Genomic DNA, 22,600 nt, shown 5'->3' on the forward strand with positions numbered 1-22,600 from the left:
ATTTCTGTTTGCTCGGGAAATCTTAAATGAATTGTGCTATGGAATGGTGTAGAATGTATTGGTGAAGTGTTTGTTATATGTGAGTTTGTGCTTTCTAAGTTTTTAATGAAATTTTCGGCGAAATTGTGCGCGCCTCGAATATTTGCGATTTGACAGACTGTACTTTGATATACAGAAGCAAGATCCAAACAGTGAAATGTATTAAGGTAAAAATGCAAATAATGTGTATGTGCAGTTATTAGTAACAATAAATACTCGTCTCTATGTTTCTTATAAAAAATACATTTCTACGAATAAAATTAATTTTTTTGAAAATATTGTTGACATTAGGCTTATAAAGGAAAAAGATGAATCTTGTCATGATAGTAAAAATAATGCATTGTCGTGATACACATGTGTTTATGTTCCGATATATTCTTCCACTGTGTATTGTCGATATTATAAAATTTAGAGAGATAATATTATTATGTAACACATACACACATACACTTCCAATATTACAATATTTATACAAAACATTTTGTGGATAAAAAATTCTATATTTATAAAATGATAAAATTATTTTGTTATCATCGTTAACAAAATTCCTGCTATGAACAGAGAATTGTAATAAGAATTATGTTACTTCTTTGAAGACTTCTTTAATAGTAAAAATAATGCATTGTCATGATACACGTGTATCTATGTTTCGATATGTTCTTGATATACATTGTCAATATAATAATTTAGAAAAATAATTAATATTATTATATTATGTGTATAAAATTATATTATTATTTTACTATTATCATTAACAAAATTCCTGCTATCAACAGAGAATTGTAGTAAGAATTATGTTATTTCTTTCAAGATATCTCTTATGACCTCTTTTTATTTATATTATTTTTATATTAGAAATTTGAGAATTTGATAATTTATTATAATAATATAAATTTGAACTTTTACATATATATAAAAAATCATATTGACATACACGTAGGTAATATTGAAATGGACATGCACATTTCATCCACATAATTAGTTACATATATTAAACAATTTTAATAAATATTTATTTTATGAAAAACATATTATATGCAATATATTGTAGATATTAGAAACATGTTTTTAATTATATCTGCCTTCTTATCTATCTAGATATACAATACATATTGAAGTTATATATAATTAAATAATGTATGTTAATATATGAGTAAACATTATCCACATTTATTGTGAACAATTTTTATTTAAGAAAAGTTTAATTTTGGAAATATAAAACATTAATTATTTAACAAAATTATTTAATATTAAAAATTTTTAATTAAAAAATATTTTTGTCTTTATGGAGCAAAAAACAATTTTACGAATTTTGAAATTAAGCGTAATTATTAAACATAAATATAATCTTAGTTAGTATTTATTTAAAAAGGTAGTAAAATATTAATAGAATATTAGCTTTTTAATAAAAATATATGATTTATTTTTTTTTTCTTATAGATAAGAGAATAAATAAAATAAAATCAAGTTAATTAATTTCATTTTTAAAATATTTGGAATTTTACTTGCTATGTTATTTAAACATAAATACCACTACCAATTTTGATAACGCATAAACGTTATCAAAATTATTTTAAAGACTCGAACATATACGGGTGTCTCATAATTCGCGAATCACCTTTCATGGGCAGATAGAGCGTGTTAAACTGAATAGAAAATTCATGTATCATTTTGCGATATTCGCAATAATTATTGAGTTATTTATTAAAATATCTAAACGAATAAGCAGGTAGCATTATTTGATCGAGAGGCGGCATCATGCAGCGAGCGGCGACCAATGTAGTGGCTCCGAAAAGTAAGATGATACTTTTGATACTAATTGTAAGCGACATATAACAAATAAGTCATCCGACATACACACCGAGTCTGGCCTATCGCTTTCTACCCGCTCATTCGTTTAGATATTTTAGTTAATAACTCAATAATTATTGCAAATATCGCAAAATGATACAGGACTTTTCTATTCAGTTTAACACGCTCTATCTGCCCATGAAAGGTGATTCGCGAATTATGGGACACCCTGTAGAGAATGATAGATAATATTTTTTAAATGAACACTGTCATAATTTTCATTAAAATTTATACACTATTTTCAAAAAATCTTTCGAAGTTTAGAGATTCGAGTCACTGCGTGAGACTCTTTAACTTTCCTATCTTATTTTTAATTATAATATGTATATTATACATACATATACCAATTTTGCCTTCCTCTGAATTGCCTTTACAGTGCTATATTAAATAAAATTGCAGTGTGCGAAAACTGTCATTTGATATCACTGTCAAATACATTATTCTGAACAAAAAACTTTTATTTATTATTAATTTTAGAAAAATATGTATGTTTATTTATTAATTAAAAAAAATTAAGTAAACATTATATTCTATATAAATAAGATATATGTATAGGATCTTTAATAATGTAGAAATGTAAAATAAAAGAATGAGAGAATGAAATATTTTCATCTAATGCATGTGTTAGGCGCAAGTGTATAGGTATGTGTGTAAAAGAATGTGAGTTATATATGTGTATGCGTGCACGTGGGTAAGTAACATGCAATGAGAAGAATTTCGAAAAATAAGTAGGTACTTTATCACTATAACTTAATTTTATTAGTATATATATATATGTATCTATGCGCGCGCGCGTTGGTGTGTGTGTATAAAGAATAATATAATACGCACTGGATGCATTCTCTGAATCTGCGAATTAAATTCTTTAAATTACTTTAACTTTTGTCGTTACGATCCCACTGACTGAAGCAGCATAACGTAAGACATGGTCATACTTAAAAGCTGTAATACATATTTTTTTATAATAACTTTGATGTAACAATAATCAAATGCTAATAATAATTAAATAACAATTAAACTTTGCACTAGACAATATTATTTTCGCAATGTTTGTCTTACCGTAGCCAAACCTTCTAATGATGCATCAAATAAATATAGAGCAGTTAAAGTACTCCTTTTGTCGCTTCTTTGCATTACAAACAACATTGATTTTTGCATCCATAAAGGCGCTGCGTACCACTGCGTATGACATCTGTTAATACACGGGGAAAATTTATAATAAAAATTATATGAAAAAAAAACATTTCTTTTTACAACGCTTAATTTAAAACTGGAATATAATGACATTAGAATATTTATTACTATATAAATTATACATTTTGCATTTGTTTTATTGTTTATTATTTACGATTACACGATACATTTACTTGTGCATCAAGATTGTGCAAATTGTGTTATTTATTTAATTATAATTTTTATAATCATTTAAGCATATTAGAGAAATTACGATTACTTATATTTATTCGATATTCTAAAATATTTGGTAATATTATTCGAAAATATTATATAATATCGAATATAAAAATCTAATCGTGATTTTTCTAATATGCTTAAACGATTACAAAAATGATAATAGAATTTTCGAATTTTATAATATTTAATTTAACAAGATAGAAAAATATGTGGTACATTCTTAATTTTATTTATGTTTGGTTCTTCGACCATTAAAATCTCAAGAACTATAGAAATGTATCGAAAGTTATATTATAAAACTATTTAATACTTACATACTCTTATTAATACCAGTACTAGTATCTATGAGCTCCTGCCCGACAACATTTCCCACAATTATATAATACAAATGTACACCTATAATGCCCAGCAAGATTGTTGAATTTGATATATTATCCCAGGACAGTGTACTAAAAAACTGAATGGAATGTTATTTATTATTATTTATTTTTAATATTATTTATTATTATATCTTTTGTATTTATATTTTTTCGTAAAACATTTTGTATTATAAATATATATATATATATATATATATATATATAATATTGTTTTTTTGTATGCTTACATTAAAGATAGTGAGAGTAATCGAACACACTCCACATCCTACCAATATGAAATAAAGAGTCGAAAAACTGTTGGTCAAAGTAGTGGCCAAACTTCAACAAATTTTATATTTTATTTTTATAATACATAAAAATATAATTTTATCCTTCATTATCCGAAGAAAATAAGCTTCGATTGCAAGGGAATTATATATTATACTAACTCCAGAGCTCTGCGATGAATATATACGGCGTAAATTAGTTTCTCATAAAAAACATATTGCTTAAGATGTTTTGGCATTCGTTGTATATTTTCCTCAAATATGTGATCCATTCGGTAACTATAAAATTACGATGTTATTTAATTTTTTTCAACGATTTCTCCCCTACTTTTGAAATGTATTACTTGCAAGATTTTAGGAAATCGCTCTTGTCCTTACCTGGCGATTTTAAACATGGCACAGGTATGCAGTGAGTATGCTATCAGTAACGTTGCGATAGCTACCATTGTCATACAACCAACGTACAGGACAATCATAATATGTACTGCACGAATGTGAAAGTTTACTTTTTCATCAATGAAAAAATATTTTAATAAAACTGGTAAGCTTCGCGGTCGCGATTCATTCATTGGTACGATTATATCCAGTATGCATGGCACACAGATCAATATGTACATTATCGGCACAGAGATAGTAATTATCACTGAAGCACGCAAATTATGCCACATATATTATATTTAACAAAATATCAAAGTTAAATATGATAAATATATTACAATCACATAAGAAATTTAAAAAATGTATTAATCTTTAGAGAGACGTCTTCTAAATGCATTAAAAAAATGCTATTACGCAATGGAAAAATATGCAATACTATTTAGATGAATATAATAAGCTATCGTTAAACGTTTTAAGTTTTACAAAATTTGATATTTTAATATTTTTTATAAGAAATCAATTTAATAGTGATATAGAGACATAAAAATAACTTGTCGAAAAAAGGAATTGTGTGAATGCTGATGCAATTGACATTAGGTTTTAATTCTTACATGCAAAACTGATTGTACATAATTTTGCGTTATTTCCGTATCCTCGTATTATTTTTAATTCGGCTTGAGTCTTTAATATTTTCCAATCGTATTTAACTCTATCGTATATATAATGTATCTGTTATTGCAAACAAACAAGATAAATATTCTATTTTAATAAATAACAAGATATATAATATCTAACAATAAGGTAAATAATCTCTAAGCTTCTTCTTTGTTGCCTGAAACTTTTTTATTATATTCATATATTAAAATTGTATCTAATAAAATTTGTAATGTGCCAAATAATAAAATTATATATAGCGTTATTTATCCAAAAATTAAAAATACATAAAATAGCAGAAAAATATTAAAAAGTATATATGTACGAAGAAATCTTCGAACACATTAAAAATAAGCGAATACTTACATAATGAATAAGTAGGAAATATGCGTTGTATTTTATAATAAAAATAATGTCAATAACAACATACATGGAAATTTTGATGATTATATCCATATTGCGTTTTGTTAGGAAAAATGCGTTGAACTAAAAGCAGTAATCTGATTGAAAAATTATAATGCAAAAACATTGTGAGCAAATATTAATTTATATGAAATTTATTGTAATACATCTCTTATCATATATTATAGGTAATGTGTGATTAATACATATCCATATTCAATTTATATATCTATATAAATTTCCATACAAATAAATAAAATAAAATGAGAATAATTTTTTATAATACCTGAAATAGCAGAAAGGATATTAATAATGTTTCAAAAAAGATTACTTGAATTTTCTTTAAGGATGAATACGGATGATCAGGCCACAGGCCAAGACACAACAAAAAAAATCGATTGAACTTATAGTATTGTTCTCCAACGAAGTCCATCTCGGGTGAAAGCTAAGATGTATATATCAGGCCTAACAGAGCGAAATTGTATTTCCTCCTCTATGTATACAAATGGAATATATATAATGGACTCTTTCAATTCATAATTTTTATGACATCGTTATTGCCTTAGAAACAGTAGGTGTGAGAAATTTATGAAACGCAGGTAGGGAAAATAATCATGAATAAAAAAAGAATCAATTTTTCTCAATTTCCTACCTCTAGAATAAGATGCTATAGAACCTATTATAGAATTTAAATAAGGTATTAAGATAATATTATTGAAAATGATAATTTAGCGACATTATCTTATACTCTTTGTTTCTAGAAATATATTTTTTCTCTCTCCTGTTTAAAGACTATTGACGTTAGTGTAAAGACCATAATTTTTGGAAGATTCAATTTGTTATATATGAATCGACTGTAGTATCTCATATCATAGCAGTGTCTTCGCCCTTTATAAGCTTTGTGCCTGTTAATTAATTTAACAATAAAAATCTATGTCAAATATACTCATAATCAGAAGTTGAAGGAAAAAATACGGCGCATATATATGCATAATATATCTACAATATATATACTCACATGCACAAACATGGATGCAAGAATAATTTGTTTTGTCGTTAAAAATGATGTAGTTTAGGGTGCACACGCTATAGAAAGAAACGATCAATATCACTTGCTACTAGGTTTGTAGTGCGAGCTGTAGCGATGAAATATCACTTCGCAATTATTGCAAATCGAAATATCAAATTTTGTGTTTTTGTAATACGTGAAGTGCTTCTTAAGCGTTAACGCAATGCTTACCTTTTATCTATTTTTAATTTCCCATATTGCTACTTTTATATTATTGCGAGTACAAAGTTACTTTAATACTCGAAGCGTATATAAATGAAAGATATAAGGACAAAGAAAAATGTATGCTTTTAACATTGGCTTCTGGGAGGATTGTAATCCGCTTACTAGCATTCGATTCATACAAAATCATAGTACTTATAATAATCTACATATATATATAGAATGACGAACGACTCTTCGAATGCTGAAACTCAATAGCGAGATCATTGTAAAAATAATTTTTTTTCTATTCACAATGTAATTATTTCTTTGTTACATCGTTTGCTACAACAATGTCATAGAAATGTGGGTAATGTAATAATTTTTAAAATTAATAATCGTTATTAACATTAACACGACAGAAAATTATAACCGATTCTTTGATGTATAATTATAATTGTACTATAATTTTCTATGCATACAATTTTTTCGTTCATTTTATTATTGATCAAGACATCGCAAATGATATCATAATTTTATTTTATATTATAAAAGGTCTCTCTTGTAAAATTGCATGACGCACTCTTTGAAAACAAAACAATAAGAATACACAAATAAAAGCAAAAGATAATAATAATCGACACACTTTTCTGATATAATCGACAATCATAAGCAACATTTTCATCTTTGGTATTTTTATTTTACGAAATGTTTTCACCATATTTCCTCTGAAATGCTACAACTCGTTGTTTCCATAAATTTTTAATGAACATGTTCTTTATAGATACATATTTATTTTTAATCTTATGTTAATGAAGCATTGATTTAATCATATCTTGTATTTTTCTCAAATTTATTTGTAAGTTAAAATTTTTTTATCTTTAATGATTTTGATAAATGGTACTATTTATCGCTTTAAATTTCTACAGAAAGCAGAGAAGTGTAGCACTACGATAAAATCTCCAACGATAAAATAACAACTTTTTTTTTCTCTATTCTTTAGCTCTTTGTCTCTTTAAGAAAAATATCAATTTTTGCATTCCTAAGACTACCATGCACCACTGTGTGTGTGTTTTGTATCTTAAAAATTATGTGTGCAATATAAGTTCTACTCATTATTGCACATGATTAAAATATATGATATATTACTTTATTCTTTATTATTAATTATACGAATTACATAAAACACGAAATTATAATTTTCTATAATTGGTATATATTTGCAATACTGTTGACATATTCGCGCTATAAAAGATTGAGTGAAAAATTATCTGTCCATAACTCCCGTGACAAAAACATGAAATATAAGGAATAAATGAATGTGCAATAAGTTAGAATGAGACATGTATATTTTGTCTCACTTTAACTTATTGCACCAGTGTGCACTAGTTTATTAGTGCAGGAACAGAAAACAAACCCATAGAATAAAATAAAAATAGTTACCATAGATTATTTAAAATTATGCTATTCAAAATTAACATGTTTTGTAGCGTCTGGAATTAGCATTAAAATAAAATATTTGTGCACAATTTGTTAAGTTAGACTAAATCATTCACGTTTTATAAATTAATGATCAACGAGAGTTCGTTTAATCCCCGACTAAATAGGATATTTTAAAACTGAATGATTTACTTATGAAATAAGATTATCATAACTCGTATCGTAAACTTCTCATATCTTCGTACTATTTCAACTTTTTCAGAATCTTACAGTGCGTTCCCATTTTCATAGATATAATTTACTCGTCGCCTCACCTATAAATCACTCACAAATTCTTAAAATTCTTTTTCGCAGAGTATATCACGTATATGTATATTTAAATAGATTAAATTGAGTGAAAAAAATATTTTTTGCCATCGTTCATATACAAACAGCTCATAGGAATCATATTAAGAAATAAGAAAAACTGTGATTAAGTTAATTAACGGAGTTTATTTTTAAATTACATAAAATATTCTTCTCACAAAATAAAGCTTTCGCAAGTGTATGTATGTTTTTTTTTGTATTTTATATACGTTCCCAATGACAATGAAAACTCTTTCCCTCTTTTTGGGGGAGGTGCTAAATATTGCCATAGCGTGAATAATAATTGCAGAATTATTTGCACCTGGAATACGAAGAAAGTTTCTCTAGCCCTCCTCTCTCCGATCGATTACTTATTATCTCTCCGATATTCAACGCGACAGAAAATGGGTTGGAATTATCTAAGTATACACGCAACACCTGCTGATAATATCTCTCGTTCGGAAGGGCAAAAAAAATAAAATTTTTTCTAAGAATTTTCTACACGCACGTTAACGTAAGTGCATGAGTAAGGTTTATATACGTCATATATTAATTTGAAATTTATGTTGCATCACTATATTTTATTATAATATTTAGATTACCGTAAAAACTTCATGATTAGAAAGAAACTCAAAGAATGCAATTTTGAAGCCAAGATGTGCTAATGAGCAAAAGATAATTAAAAAAAGTTTAACAATTAATTTTTTAAATAATTAGAGAGTATAAAAACCATAATTTGTAAAAACAAAAAAAAAACAGAAATAGTCGATTAATATTTTCGAGAAGTTATGATAGGCTACGCTACAGAGTCAACTTCGTTGAGTTTAGTATAAAACGAATAGTACTGTATATGTAAGAAAAATGGTACAGCATGTGAAGAAACTATAATGAAAATGAGAAGAAAAAGAATTAATACTTGAAAAAATTACAAAAGAGAAAAATGGCATTATAGCGCAAAATAAAAAATATTACGTAATTAATTTTGGCAAACTTTAATCATCAATATCAAATCAAACATCAAGAGAAATATTTAATTTGCCTTGTAATAATGATGACTTGGCGAAGTCGGTCCTAGAACGATTTGAAGCATAACGAAAAAAGTATATCAAAATACCGTGTGGTACGTTTTTCAGTAGAATGGTTTAACTAACTCTCTTGTGTTCGATCGATGTTTTTTTACTACAATATTTTTACAGCATGTAATCAAGGTAACATTTATGGTATATCTCTGGAGTTGGGGCAATCCACCGTTCGCATTTATGTTTTTGCGTCGAAGGGAACGACAGGAAGTTGAATTATCGAAATAGCATGTTATATTCACCTGATGTAGTTTTCCCAGGATAGGGGAGAAGGAGTAATATCCCTTCTTTTTTCTTTTTTTTTTTTGGCGCAAGCGCGATAGCTTTTCCAACAGCTTGCTGTGATAATTTTATTGTTAGTGTTATCCGTGATGTCAAGCAGCGCGTTACGATTGTTCTCTTAAGCGAGTATTTTTTTATGATGTGTATACGTGTGCGTTTATATATACATATATATATCTGTGTGTGTGGGTGTGTGTGTGTGTGTGTGTTATATTGTGGAAAAGTGCAATTATTAAAATATAATTTAATAGTGCAAATTATAATTTTATGGAGCAAATAATATTTACGTAAGTAAAATTGTCATATAAAAATATATATATTGGCAATAATAAATTTACATAAATACAACGATTTGTTTGCAAAGAATCTTCTTTAAAAGTTTTTTCTTGCTATTAAACGGCAATCATAAATTTTTCCTTCTATCAATAACAAATGTTTGCTTCAAAAGATACTTTCAATTCAATTTTACTTGAATAATTTAAAAGTATACTAAAAATTTTCATAAACGACATTTATTATAAACAATAAAGTTAATAACACATTAAAGTGATTAAGTACATAACATAGTTATAATCGAAAGAAATATAAGAAAAATACAAAATAACGCAGTAAAACACGAATTTATTTGATATATTCTTTAATTTTGTTTCGTGCAAAATGGCATTGTAATAGTCACATGTTTATACATGTTCTTATATATAAATAATTAGCTAATAAATATTTTTTTCATTATTGAGATATTTGCAATATTGCAATAATATATTTTAAATATTGCACTAGTCTGTTCTTACAAGCTTCTCAATACGCGTTATTATTGTATTATAATCTGATTGCTCCAGTTATAATTTAAGAACTTAAGTAACATATTAAGCAACATTATAGAAACTTTTGATGAAACTTTTAGATTTATCTATTTAAAATTTCCGCTACATATTTTTAAGCAGAAATTTTTGTAAACGAAAAAATGAATTTAAAATCTGAACAATAAGACATATTCGATCACCTCTTTCAACCGTCGATCGATAGATCACTATTTGCCTTATATAATTTAATATATTATTGCAAGCGATCTCAAGTAACCTTTTCTCGTGGAAATCGTGACACACTTGATTCCAAGCCGATATTATATTGACTTTTTCAATAATCTTGTGTAAATATCTACAATTGACTACTAACTGTTTCGTCGTATCATTTCTACGCGATCAGTGTGCAAAATAAATCACCGTAAAATAAGATATTGAGCTACTTAGCAGCTAGAATATATAAGTATACTTATTCATATATGTTTATTCATATTTTCAAAAAATTTTGAAGTAACGATAAATTATGTACATATAAGTATTTTGTGCGATTACGTTATCGAGGCGAAGCTTTCCACAGAGGCGGCAAAAACACCACCGACAATGAAATAGTAATTCTTCGTACTTCTCTGCATTATTAGGAACAACAATTTTTGTGTTTTCAACGAAACCGTGTACCATCGCGTGGTATATCTAAGAATTAATTAAAATAATTAATCCGCCTGAATAATCATGTGAAAATAAACGAGTGATCCCTCTTGCTTATAAAGTTTTAGCAAAGTAATGCACATATGTTTAAGAACATAAACAAGACATTTCGAGCTTTATTAGGTTCTCCGTAGTTATCTATTATTCTGAACCAAAAGTTGATTACTTACGTTGTCTTAAAAACATCCGTATTATGATCTGTGATTAACTGACCGTCCAAATTACTAAAGAATAGATAGATAAGATGAGCAGCAATAAGTATTATGCATTCTAATACTCCGTTCATATCGTTCAACATCAGAAGATGCAAAAGCTGTAATATAAAATTCGTTTTACGAAAAAATTTTTGGTTGTTTGATTCTATATGATTTATATAAATATATAAATGAATAATTCGACGTATTTTGAGATATAAAAAATAATTGAGAAAAAATAGACTAAGCAGACAAGATTAGTGTATATTTTCCTATGTCATATATCTATCATATATGCGAAAAGTTCGAATATTAATTACATTATTCAAATCTTAAATTCTTGAAGATATGTTTTTTACACACACAACATATTAAAACATAAAATAGTTGAAACGTGTACTCACTTGAAATAAGTTAATAGTTAATGATGAGATGCCTACACCAATTAAAATTAAGTATATAATCATAAAATTGGATAGCATAAATTCGGCAAATCTATTGTCGGAAAACAAAAAATATGAAAAATTACATAATTACATAGTATTCGTCTGGTAGACTTTTTCGATTTTTTTGGTGTTTGAAATACTAACTCAATCGCTCTTCGATGAATGTCAACGGCATTAATTATTCTTTTTTGAATAATGTGATCTCTGTTAGCACTTAATGTCGGAGATATTTTATCGGTCATATGTTCAAGACGATAACTGCACAAGGACGTATATAGTTTTCCATATAATTTATTTATTGAAAAAAAAAAAAAATTTAAATTTTACACGCTATATACAAAAAATAATAGCAATTTTCAACCAGATTGTTTACGATCATGTGATGGTTCATTCAGTCAACTAGAGTTTAGTGTTCATTATTACATTAATATAATACGTAATATGAACAGAGATAATTAAAATATTGGATGAATGAGACAACATAATGTGATTTTGTGCACAATTGTTTTCAGATTATTAAATTATTTCGTATATGGCTTACTAATTTTCCTAATTAATACTAATTAGAATTGTATATACATAGATGTGTTATTTTATATGTTTCATTATATCAAATAATTACTGTTAATTTATTTTATATCAAATATATAATCAAATATACAATACAATAAATGAGATCACTGGCGTTTAATAACTGAATCATTTTATAACTTTTGCTTGCAATTCTTACCTTGCTATTTTTAACATTGCGCAAATATGCAATGAATATTCTGCAAGCATACAACCAGTAGAGATTACTGCAATAGATCCCGCGGAACAAGCCAATAGACCATGTATTAAAATAGGATAAAAGTATCGTTTCTGATCGACAAAATATTCAACTGAGTATACGAAACTATGTTCTCGAGAATAGTTAAGCGGTATAATGACATCGAGAAAATTTGACAAAAATTGAAACACAATGAAGAACATCAGACAAAAACATGTAAGCACTATAAAACGTAAAAAGGAATATAATATTTTAAAATTTATATTTCATTTATATTATATTTAAAAAATTTACTTTTTGTTATATTTTTACTACATAAAACAATATCGTAATCGCATATATTTTCCATGAATGAGAGATACAATATAATAAAAGTTAAATTGAAAACAGAATCTGTTTTTATGTTACTAATTGTAAGATATTACAAAATGCGTACATTTATTCATTATTCATTTAAATATACCAGAAATTTTCGACACACATTATAAGTAATAAAGCGAATGAGACATTAAAAGGCAAACGCCATAGTTCTAGAATCGAAATAAATATTAGAAAACATACAGCACAGTAAATGCTTGATACATTTTTTATTTTGTCGTGAAATGCGATTGTAACAGATTCAGACAGTTATATTTAATTTCACATATAAGCAACTAGAAAATATTTTTCTCCTTGATTATCGATATATTTTTAACAACATATTTTAAATATTGCATTAACTTTATTCTTACAAGTTTTTCACGCTACATAATTTAAGAATTTAGAATGATATTATATATTAAATGATATTTCTCTTTTAAATGCAAATTTGAAAAAAAATTTGTAACTTCGTTTATTCTTCCGTTATTTCGCGCACAAAAAATTATGAAATAGGATATATGTATATATATAAATGTATACTCAGCACTAAAAAAGATACATCTTTTATTTAAACGCATATGTTACGTTACGTGCAAATTGGCATTCACACTTATTACCATGACAAAAATTTTCAAAAAGATCTGACAAAAAATTATCGGGAACTATAACAACTTTTGTATCATACTATACTAGGAACAATATTATTTTTTGAACTCTAAGCGGCTGATTATATTTTGTCTTAACTAAATAAGAATAAATAAATGGTTAATAAAAAATAAATATATATATATATAACTAAACTAAAGGTTTAACAAGATACTCTTAATCAATTAGCAATATAATGATACTTTTTTCTAATTAAAAAAAACCGAAGAAAAAATAGATTTTTAAAACCTATTTCTTATAATGTATTATTCTTTTAATTTATTCTTTTAATATATATTATACATACATTTATTTCATATATATAAAGAATATCATCTTCATAATCAGATACAAACATTATATAAACACACAATAATTCATTCAGTTTCAAACAAAGAGTGATTAAAGAAAGATTAAAGGAATAAGTAGAATAATGTATTTTAAATAACGACATAAATCATTTTAATTTATATATAGGTATATGAGTGTGTGTGCGTGTGTGTGTTGTGCGTGTGTTTATAATTATTTTTATGTATTTCAAAATCTCATTGCATTAAACACAAATGTATTAAAATGATGAAAAAAAATAAAAAAAACATTAAAAATCATCAAAAATTATTTATTTTACATATGTCCAATATGTACGTCTTATATCAATGCAAAATATTTTCTTATTTTTTCACGTGCATTTAAGAAAAAATAAAAGTTCATATTTGAACAATGTTCTTTCTGTTTCTTACTGATTGTGAGCAGAATACATCACGGTGACATAAGACAGCGCATTATTTAGAAGCTAGAAAAACATTTTTAATATTGTACACATATTAACAAAAATCTGTTGTTTTTCTGATTTTAGTGCTCCTTACCGTGGTAAAATTTTCTATCTTTCCCACAAATAAGAAACCGAGTTTTAAATTAAATTCTTTGCCAGCTTTTTGCATTAAAAACAAAATTAGTTTTTGTGATGGTACAGGCATTAAGTACCACGACGTATTGTATCTAAAAATCGGAATAAAAATTAATAAATAGTCATTATTTATAAAAAATTTTACGCAAATGTATACTTATTTTGAAACAATTAAAAAAACATTATATGAAAAACAAATTGGATTTCACTACTTAAATATGCAGATGCATTTTTAAGTTATAACATACTATTTTCTATTGACTTCCCGCGATATAGAAATTAAAAAATTTATCAAAATTTTTACTTTAAAAAATTAGAAAACTTAATAGCTCTTGTATCCTTAAAAAAATAATTATTTTTATATTCTTTATATTATTATATAATTATATTATCATATTGAATGGTATTAATGTATATAAATACTTATTATATGTATATATATATAAATAAAAATACTTAATACTTACATCATCCTAAAAATCTCATTATTGTAATCTATAATTTTCTGTCCGATATAACTTGCCACAAACATGTAAAGTAAATGGATTACAGTAATAAGAAAAGATATTGCTAGGTCGTCTATATTTTTTGTAGTTATCGCTTCAACAAACTATTATTATCATATTAGAAATCATAATTAATCGAATTCAAAATGATGTAAACTTGCGATAATTTATATATGTATATATACATACACTCGTTAAAGTAAATTTACTTATGTATTTTATATATGTATATGTACATATGTATATATGTATGTCAATAAATAAATTATACCTACTCTAAATAAATTGACGCTTAATGAAAATACTGCAATTATAGCTATAATGCAATACGGCGCATTAAGTGATAACATCATATTATCGGCGAATCTTAAAAAAATGACGAAATTATTATTTCTGACACACATGCACACACACAATAGAGAGAGAGTAAGAGAGAAGGAAACGAAACTATTGTAAATTATTGATTACTAAATAGATAAAAGAAAAAAAAAAGCTAAATGTTTTTAGAATGTAATTTATTGCGAAACATAATTAACGTTAATATTGATATTTGCGTGTTTAGTTGGATGTTTAGTTAAAAAAAAAAAACATAGAATGCATTTTTGAGAAAATATTTTATGAATTACTAAAAATTATTAAAAAAACATAATACGTATACTAACTTCATAGCTTTACGATGTGCAATTACGACCTGCATTATGCTTTCACAAATTGCGCGTTCTTTTTCCATATTTGACATGTATAGTACGTTATCCTCAATGGAATGTCTTATTCGATGACTGCAAATATTTTCAAAATTAATTCGTGAACGCAGCACCGATATTAATCGATCGTTACCTAGCAATTTTAAACATCCCCAAAGAATGTATGATAAATATCACTAACTGCGTTGCCGTAGCTAATATTATTAACCCATATAATGAAGCAATTATGAGTTCATGCAACGCTTTGGTGAAGAAGTATCGTTCTTGCGAGACAAAATATTCCATCCTAATAATAAGTTTGAATGGCCGTGGTTCATCCAATGGCAAAACAATATCGAAAATCATCGGATAAAGTTGGAGAAATATTATAACGATTGCTGTAATACTAGCATACACTGTAAGACGTGTGAAAAGGATAAAACTATTTTCTAAACATAATAAATAATTTAAATTATATGCATATTTTTCGTGAGCAAGACAATTTAATTTTCATTAGAGATAAATTATATGCACTTTGTATTAGTAGCTATAAATAACTATGAATAAACTTCATGATATTTTTAAATATTTGTGGAAGCGCAGTTTTGTATTATATCTAATATGATCCTGATTTAATATCAATTTTAATTTCAGAAACAAAAGAAATAAATTATCTTTTTGCATATCATGTCAATTAAAAAATATCATAAATTATAAAATATATAGTACTTAATTTGAAGAGGAAAACGTTTAGCGAGACGCTACCGCGTCTCCTGATAAGTATTTTTTAAACATTTGTACGCTATTGCTACTTTAATGACACACTATTAAATATAGAACCGTATTAAAAATGTAATACTCTCTTACAGAATATAAGGGTAATATAAAATTGACCATAATGAGCATATTTCTGTATAATCTCACTTTCAATCTTATTTCGTATTATTTTCCAGTCTTCCTGAATTTGATAGTGTAGATTCCTTATCTGATTCAAATGTTTATTGATTTAGTTAAAGTGTTAGATATAAATTTGGCAGTGAAATTTATTGCTTATGCGGTATAAACTTACATTTTTTGATTTCAAAATGAAAGTAAAATATTGTATTATAATTATCGTAAAAGGAAAAACAAATGACATAGTTTTGATGAAGAGAGTCAGATTATATCTTGATGTAATGAAAACTAATAACTGAAAATAATTATATATAAAAGTATATCGCATTTTGTTATTATGCATAAACGATTTCAATAGGCTAACACTTCTTATTATAATATTTATAATTTAAAAAATAATTGTTGAAAAATATCTTGACATGTTAACAAGAAGCTATATAGCATTGAACATTATAATTACTACAGAAATATGGATCTATTATTACCTGCATGCAAATATATGTTGCAGTTAAAATAATGATTAGTACTCGCTGCAATAGTACGAGTCGCGATTTATCATGAGGCCAGATACCTAATGCTTTAAGAAGAAGTATATGTAACACAATATAGTAATGCTTTTCGATTATACGCATGTTGCATTAAAGACAAATAAAAAGATGTAACTGAACAACAAAGTATCAATGCGCAGAATTTATATATGTCCCTCCTCTCCCTATCATTTCTATTCTTTTAAATTATCTAAGGAATATGGCAAATAATAAGATATATTTTTGCAAAATAACCGACACTTGATATAATGTGCATTGAAATTATTTTGAAAGAAAAGTCATAGTTAGATCGATATTATTCTATAGCTATTTATATGTATATGCTACAACATATTACAAGAGAATGTAAACTATCCCAATTGATGTCTAAAACTTCTATTCGCTCGGGAAGCAAAAGAATATTACTTTATATTAAATTTACATATTCAATATCACTTTCTCTTATTTTTTGACGCATATGCGCAGTAATGAGTGCAAATATCGAACGATGCATCAGTCTTCTTTCGAACGTTACGTTGAGCATATCTATTCGTGAAACGATGAATGCGCTGCACTAATTGTAAGTATAATAAGTTTCTATATCTTATCATGTTTTTATCGGTCTAGTTTCAATATGGATATTACAAATCTTCTTTAAGCTTTCAGACTGATTTCGATATTGTTAAATCAACAACAATAAAAAAAAAGAAAAATATGAAAAATATACGATTATAATAAAAAAATTACAAAAGTAATATAAAAAATATATAAACAAATTACATAATTACTTGTAAAATGATTATATTTCATACATGGGATATCTATCACATACAATAACGATATAAATGCCATATATTTTGAAAATACTATTATTTTAGAAAAAATATAAAATAAGGATATTTATATAATTTTGTATCATTTTTATGTAGTTTAATCGTGACTGAAATATGTCGTTTCATTATCGATATCGATATCGTAATAGGCACAAAAGTTCGAACTTTTCATTCATTAACTATATATTAAAGTTTATACTATTAGACCCCCCCCCCCAGAGTCTAGAAGAATCTACTTTTTTCTTTATCTAGGGATTATCCGTTTAACAGATTTACATATAACTAAAAAAATTAGTATACGTTTACTTCTTTATATATACATACATATTTGTTTATACTTATATACATACATACGTATATGTGCGGGTGTGTTTCATATATGAATATGTATAAAGAAATTAATCTTCAAATACTAGTGTTACATAAACAAATAATAATTCATTCAGTTTTAAACAAAGGATGATTAAAGGAAAATTAAACAGGAATAAATGAAATAATGTATTTTAGGTTGACATGAATAATTTTAATTTCTATATGTATGTAATAATATATAATTATTTTTTATATACCTATATTGCAAAATCTCTATATTAAATAAAATGCATTAAAATGCATTAAAAAAAAAATGATGTGTTATGTCAATGCAAAATACTTTTTTATTTTTTTACGTGCGCATCTATGGGAAAATAGAAGTTTATATTTTAACAGTGTCCTTTTTCTTTTTCTTACTGAACAGAAAACATCACAGTGACATAGGACAGCGCATGATTAAGAAGCTAGAAAAATAGTTTTAACATTGTACACATATTAACAGAAATCTGTTGCTTTTCTGATTTTAGTCCTCCTTACCATGGTAAAATTTTCCATCTTTCCCACAAATATTAAACCAATTTTTAAATTAAATTCTTTGCCAGCTTTTTGCATTAAAAACAAAATTAGTTTTTGTGATGGTACAGGCATTAAATACCACGACGTACAGTATCTAAAAATCGAAATAAAAATTAATAAATAGTCATCATTTATAAAAGACTTTTCGTAAATGAACTTATTTGGGAACAAAAACAAATTGTATGGAATACGAATTGGATCAATTTTATGATTAGTAATGACCGAAAAATCATATATAGGTCAAACTAAACGACAATTAGGCACACGAGTAAAGGAACATTTTAATAACATCACGGTACATAGTAGTAATTTTTCGGTCATTACTAATCATAAAATTGATATGCGACATGATTTCAATTGGTCTTCGCCCGAAATTTTACATCATGAAAAATATGTTAGAAAACGAGAAATAGCGGAGATGTTTCTCATCAAGAAATTTGACAATAATATTAACTTACAAAAAGATACTGATAATCTAAACAATGTCTACGAAAAATTAATAAAGGTCGTTTAGTCTGATCTAGTATATAAATAGTTTCGTATTGACATATGAATATAGTTAGTTCGTAACACATTATCATGACAGTACATCACGTCATGACCTAAGATCAAATAAGTAGTGTTATTACAATAATGCGGTATTAAGTAGGTTGGTATATTAATATTTAAGCACCTAATTTGTATTAATCTGTAATATTATTAATTTAATTATATATCAATTGTTATAGCACTTGATAAGGGCCGAAACCCATGGCCGAAACGTCGTGAAGTTTAATAAATAGTATTTATAGCCAGATATGGTTGACGAAATTATTACCATTTTTAATTATTGACTGGTGACTTCTTATATAGTTCTTTATATATATAATTTAATACTTACATCAACCTAAAAATCTCGTTGTTATAATCCATAACTTTCTGTCCGATCAAACTGGCCGCAAACAACACAACTAAGTGAATCGTAATAATAACAAAAGATATTCCTAGGTCGACTGTGTCTTTTAAATTTATCGCTTCAAGAAACTATTATTATCATATTAAAAATAATAACTTATGGAATTCAAAATGGAGTAAATTTACGATAATGTATACATATAAATATATAAAAGCACACAAAATTTAATATATATATCATTAAATAAATTATACCTACTCTAAATAAATTCGTGCTCAACGAAAGTACTGCAAGTATAGCTATTATGCTAACTGGCACATTAAATATTGAAATCACAACATCGGAGGATCTTAAAAAAAAATTACAGAATTATTATTTCTGGCATATATATATATATATATATATATATATATATAGAAAGAGAGAGAGAGAGAGAGAGAGAGAGAGAGAGAGAGAGAGAGAGAGAGAGAGAGAGATAGAAAGAGGGGGAAAGGGGATGGACAAAACTATTGTAAATTTTGATTTATAAATAGATAAAAGCAAAAGAAATACAAATGATAAAGCAAAGCTAAATGTTTTTTCAATGTAAATTTTGAAAGCATAATTAATTTTGATATTTATATTTGTGCGTTTAGTTCAAGAAAGTCATATAAATTGCATTTTTCAGAAAATAATTTTATGAATTACACAAAAAAATGTATAAAAACATAATATATTTACTAACTTCATAGCTTTGCGGTGTGCAATTACGATTTGCATTATGCTTTCGCAAATTGCGCGTTCTTTTTCCATATTTGACATGTACAGTACGCTATCCTCTAGGGAATATCTTACTCGATAACTGCAAATATTTTTAATATTAATTCGTGATCGAATCGCCGATATAAATCGATCGTCACCTAGCAATTTTAAACATCCCGATAGAATGCACGATAAATATTAACATTTGCGTTGCCGTGGTTAACATTATTAACCCACATATTGATGCAGTTATGAGTTCGTGCAATGCTTTGGTGATGAAATATTTATCTTGTGGGACAAAATATTCCACCCCAATAATAAGTTTGCATGGTCGTGGTTCATCCAATGGCATAATAAGATCGAAGATTATCGGATAAAATTGGATAAGTACTGCAGCAATTATCATAAAACAGGTATACACTGTAAGATATGTGAACAGATAAAACAAAAATATTTTGTGAACATATATAATAATAAATAATTTAAATTATGTGAATTTTCGTGAGCAAGACAATTTCGTTTTTATAAAAGACAGATTATATGATACTTTGTATTAGTAGCTACAAACAATTATAAATAAACTTACTGATTTTTTCAATAATTATGGAAATGCAGTTTTGTATTATATAATGTGATCCTGATGTAATATAAATTTTATTTTCAGAAAATAAAAGAAATAAATTATCTTTTTGCATTTATATCGATCAAAAAATATCATAGATTATAAAATATATAAATAAGCACTTTTTAAACATTACTTATACATTATTGCTATCAAAGATTGCTACTTTTATATTACACTATTAAATATAGAACAGTATTAAAAATTTAATACTTTCTTACAGAATATAAGGGTAATATAAAATTGACCATAATGAGCATATTTCTGTATAATTTCACTTTCAATCTTATTTCGTATTATTTTCCAGTCTTCCTGAATTATATAGTGTAGATTCTTTATCTGATTCAAATATTTATAGATTTAGTTAAAGTATTAGATTTCAGTTCGGAAGTGAAATTTATTGTTAGTGCAGATAAACTTACATTTTTTGATTTTAAAATGAAAGAACAATACATTATTGCGACTATCATAAAAGGCAAAACGAATGACATAGTTTTAACGAGGAGAACCAGATTATATCTCGATGTAATAAAAACTAACAACTGAATATAATTATATTAATTGGAATACAATTATTAATTGTATTAAAAGTATATCCTATTGTTATTGTTATGAATAACAGATTTTAATGTGCTGACTTCATATTATAATATTTACAATTTAGAAGATAATTTTTAAAAAATATCTTGAGATGTTAACAAGAAGTTATATGTCATTGACTATTATCATTAATATAAAAATCGATCGATTATTACCTGCATGCAAATAAACGTTACATTTAAAATAATAATTAGCGCTCGTTGCAATAGTAGAAGTCGCGATTTATCATGAGGCCAGATACCTAATACTTTAAGAAGAAGTATATGTAACATAATATAGTAATGCTCTTCGATTATACGCGTATGTTGCATTGAAGACAAATAGAACCATATAACTGAACGACAAAGTATCAATGCGCACAGTGCTTAGATATCGTAATACTTATATCTTCCCTTCTCTATATCGTTCCTATTCTTTTAAATTATCTAAGAAATATGGCATATAATAGGATATACTTTTGCTAAATAACTAATACTTGATAAAATGTGCATTGAAATTATTTCGAAGAAAAGTCGTAGTTAGATCTATATTATTCGATGCTATAATACATTATTAGGGGGAAATGTAAATTATCCAAATTGATGTATAAAACTTCTGTTAACTCCAGAAGCGAAAGAAAATTATTCTACATTACATTCACATATTTTACATCACTTACTCTTATTTTTTGACGCATATGCGCAGTTGCGAGTGTAAATATCGAACGATGCATCAGTCTTCTTTCGAACGTTACGTTGAGCATATCTATTCGTGAAACGATGAATGCGCTGCACTAATTGTAAGTATAATAAGTTTCTATATCTTATCATGTTTTTATCGGTCTAGTTTCAATATGGATATTAC

At 26.1% G+C, this 22,600-nt stretch overlaps 3 protein-coding genes and 1 long non-coding RNA gene across 4 annotated transcripts in view; 1 reads left to right on the forward strand and 3 right to left on the reverse strand.

Annotated features, from left to right (window-relative positions):
* The window catches only part of LOC146723621 (uncharacterized), a 148,080-nt gene that overhangs the window by 63,475 nt on the left and 62,005 nt on the right, over window positions 1-22,600 (forward strand). The gene's annotated exons all lie outside the window — the stretch shown is intronic.
* Window positions 3,584-4,607, reverse strand: LOC146723626 (uncharacterized). Its single transcript, XM_085481405.1, has 4 exons — window positions 4,328-4,607; window positions 4,112-4,228; window positions 3,911-4,001; window positions 3,584-3,760 (listed from the first exon to the last, which is right to left on the reverse strand). Exons 1-4 carry the CDS (start codon window positions 4,564-4,566, stop codon window positions 3,614-3,616), a joined length of 594 nt encoding a protein of 197 aa, XP_085337531.1. The 5' UTR covers window positions 4,567-4,607; the 3' UTR covers window positions 3,584-3,613.
* LOC114938478 (uncharacterized) lies at window positions 11,074-16,174 on the reverse strand. The gene is made up of 10 exons (XM_085481386.1): window positions 15,912-16,174; window positions 15,737-15,853; window positions 15,350-15,440; window positions 15,036-15,178; window positions 14,528-14,660; window positions 14,402-14,454; window positions 11,999-12,145; window positions 11,846-11,951; window positions 11,418-11,560; window positions 11,074-11,232 (listed from the first exon to the last, which is right to left on the reverse strand). Exons 1-10 carry the CDS (start codon window positions 16,121-16,123, stop codon window positions 11,091-11,093), a joined length of 1,287 nt encoding a protein of 428 aa, XP_085337512.1. The 5' UTR covers window positions 16,124-16,174; the 3' UTR covers window positions 11,074-11,090.
* LOC146723627 (uncharacterized) lies at window positions 18,602-20,949 on the reverse strand. The gene is made up of 6 exons (XM_085481403.1): window positions 20,694-20,949; window positions 20,519-20,635; window positions 20,053-20,143; window positions 19,780-19,922; window positions 18,861-18,993; window positions 18,602-18,787 (listed from the first exon to the last, which is right to left on the reverse strand). Exons 1-6 carry the CDS (start codon window positions 20,939-20,941, stop codon window positions 18,737-18,739), a joined length of 783 nt encoding a protein of 260 aa, XP_085337529.1. The 5' UTR covers window positions 20,942-20,949; the 3' UTR covers window positions 18,602-18,736.

The sequence above is a fragment of the Nylanderia fulva genome, unplaced genomic scaffold (genome assembly GCF_048542155.1).
Source record: "Nylanderia fulva isolate GAGA-0341 unplaced genomic scaffold, ASM4854215v1 Scaffold18, whole genome shotgun sequence".
NCBI lineage: Eukaryota > Metazoa > Arthropoda > Insecta > Hymenoptera > Formicidae > Nylanderia > Nylanderia fulva.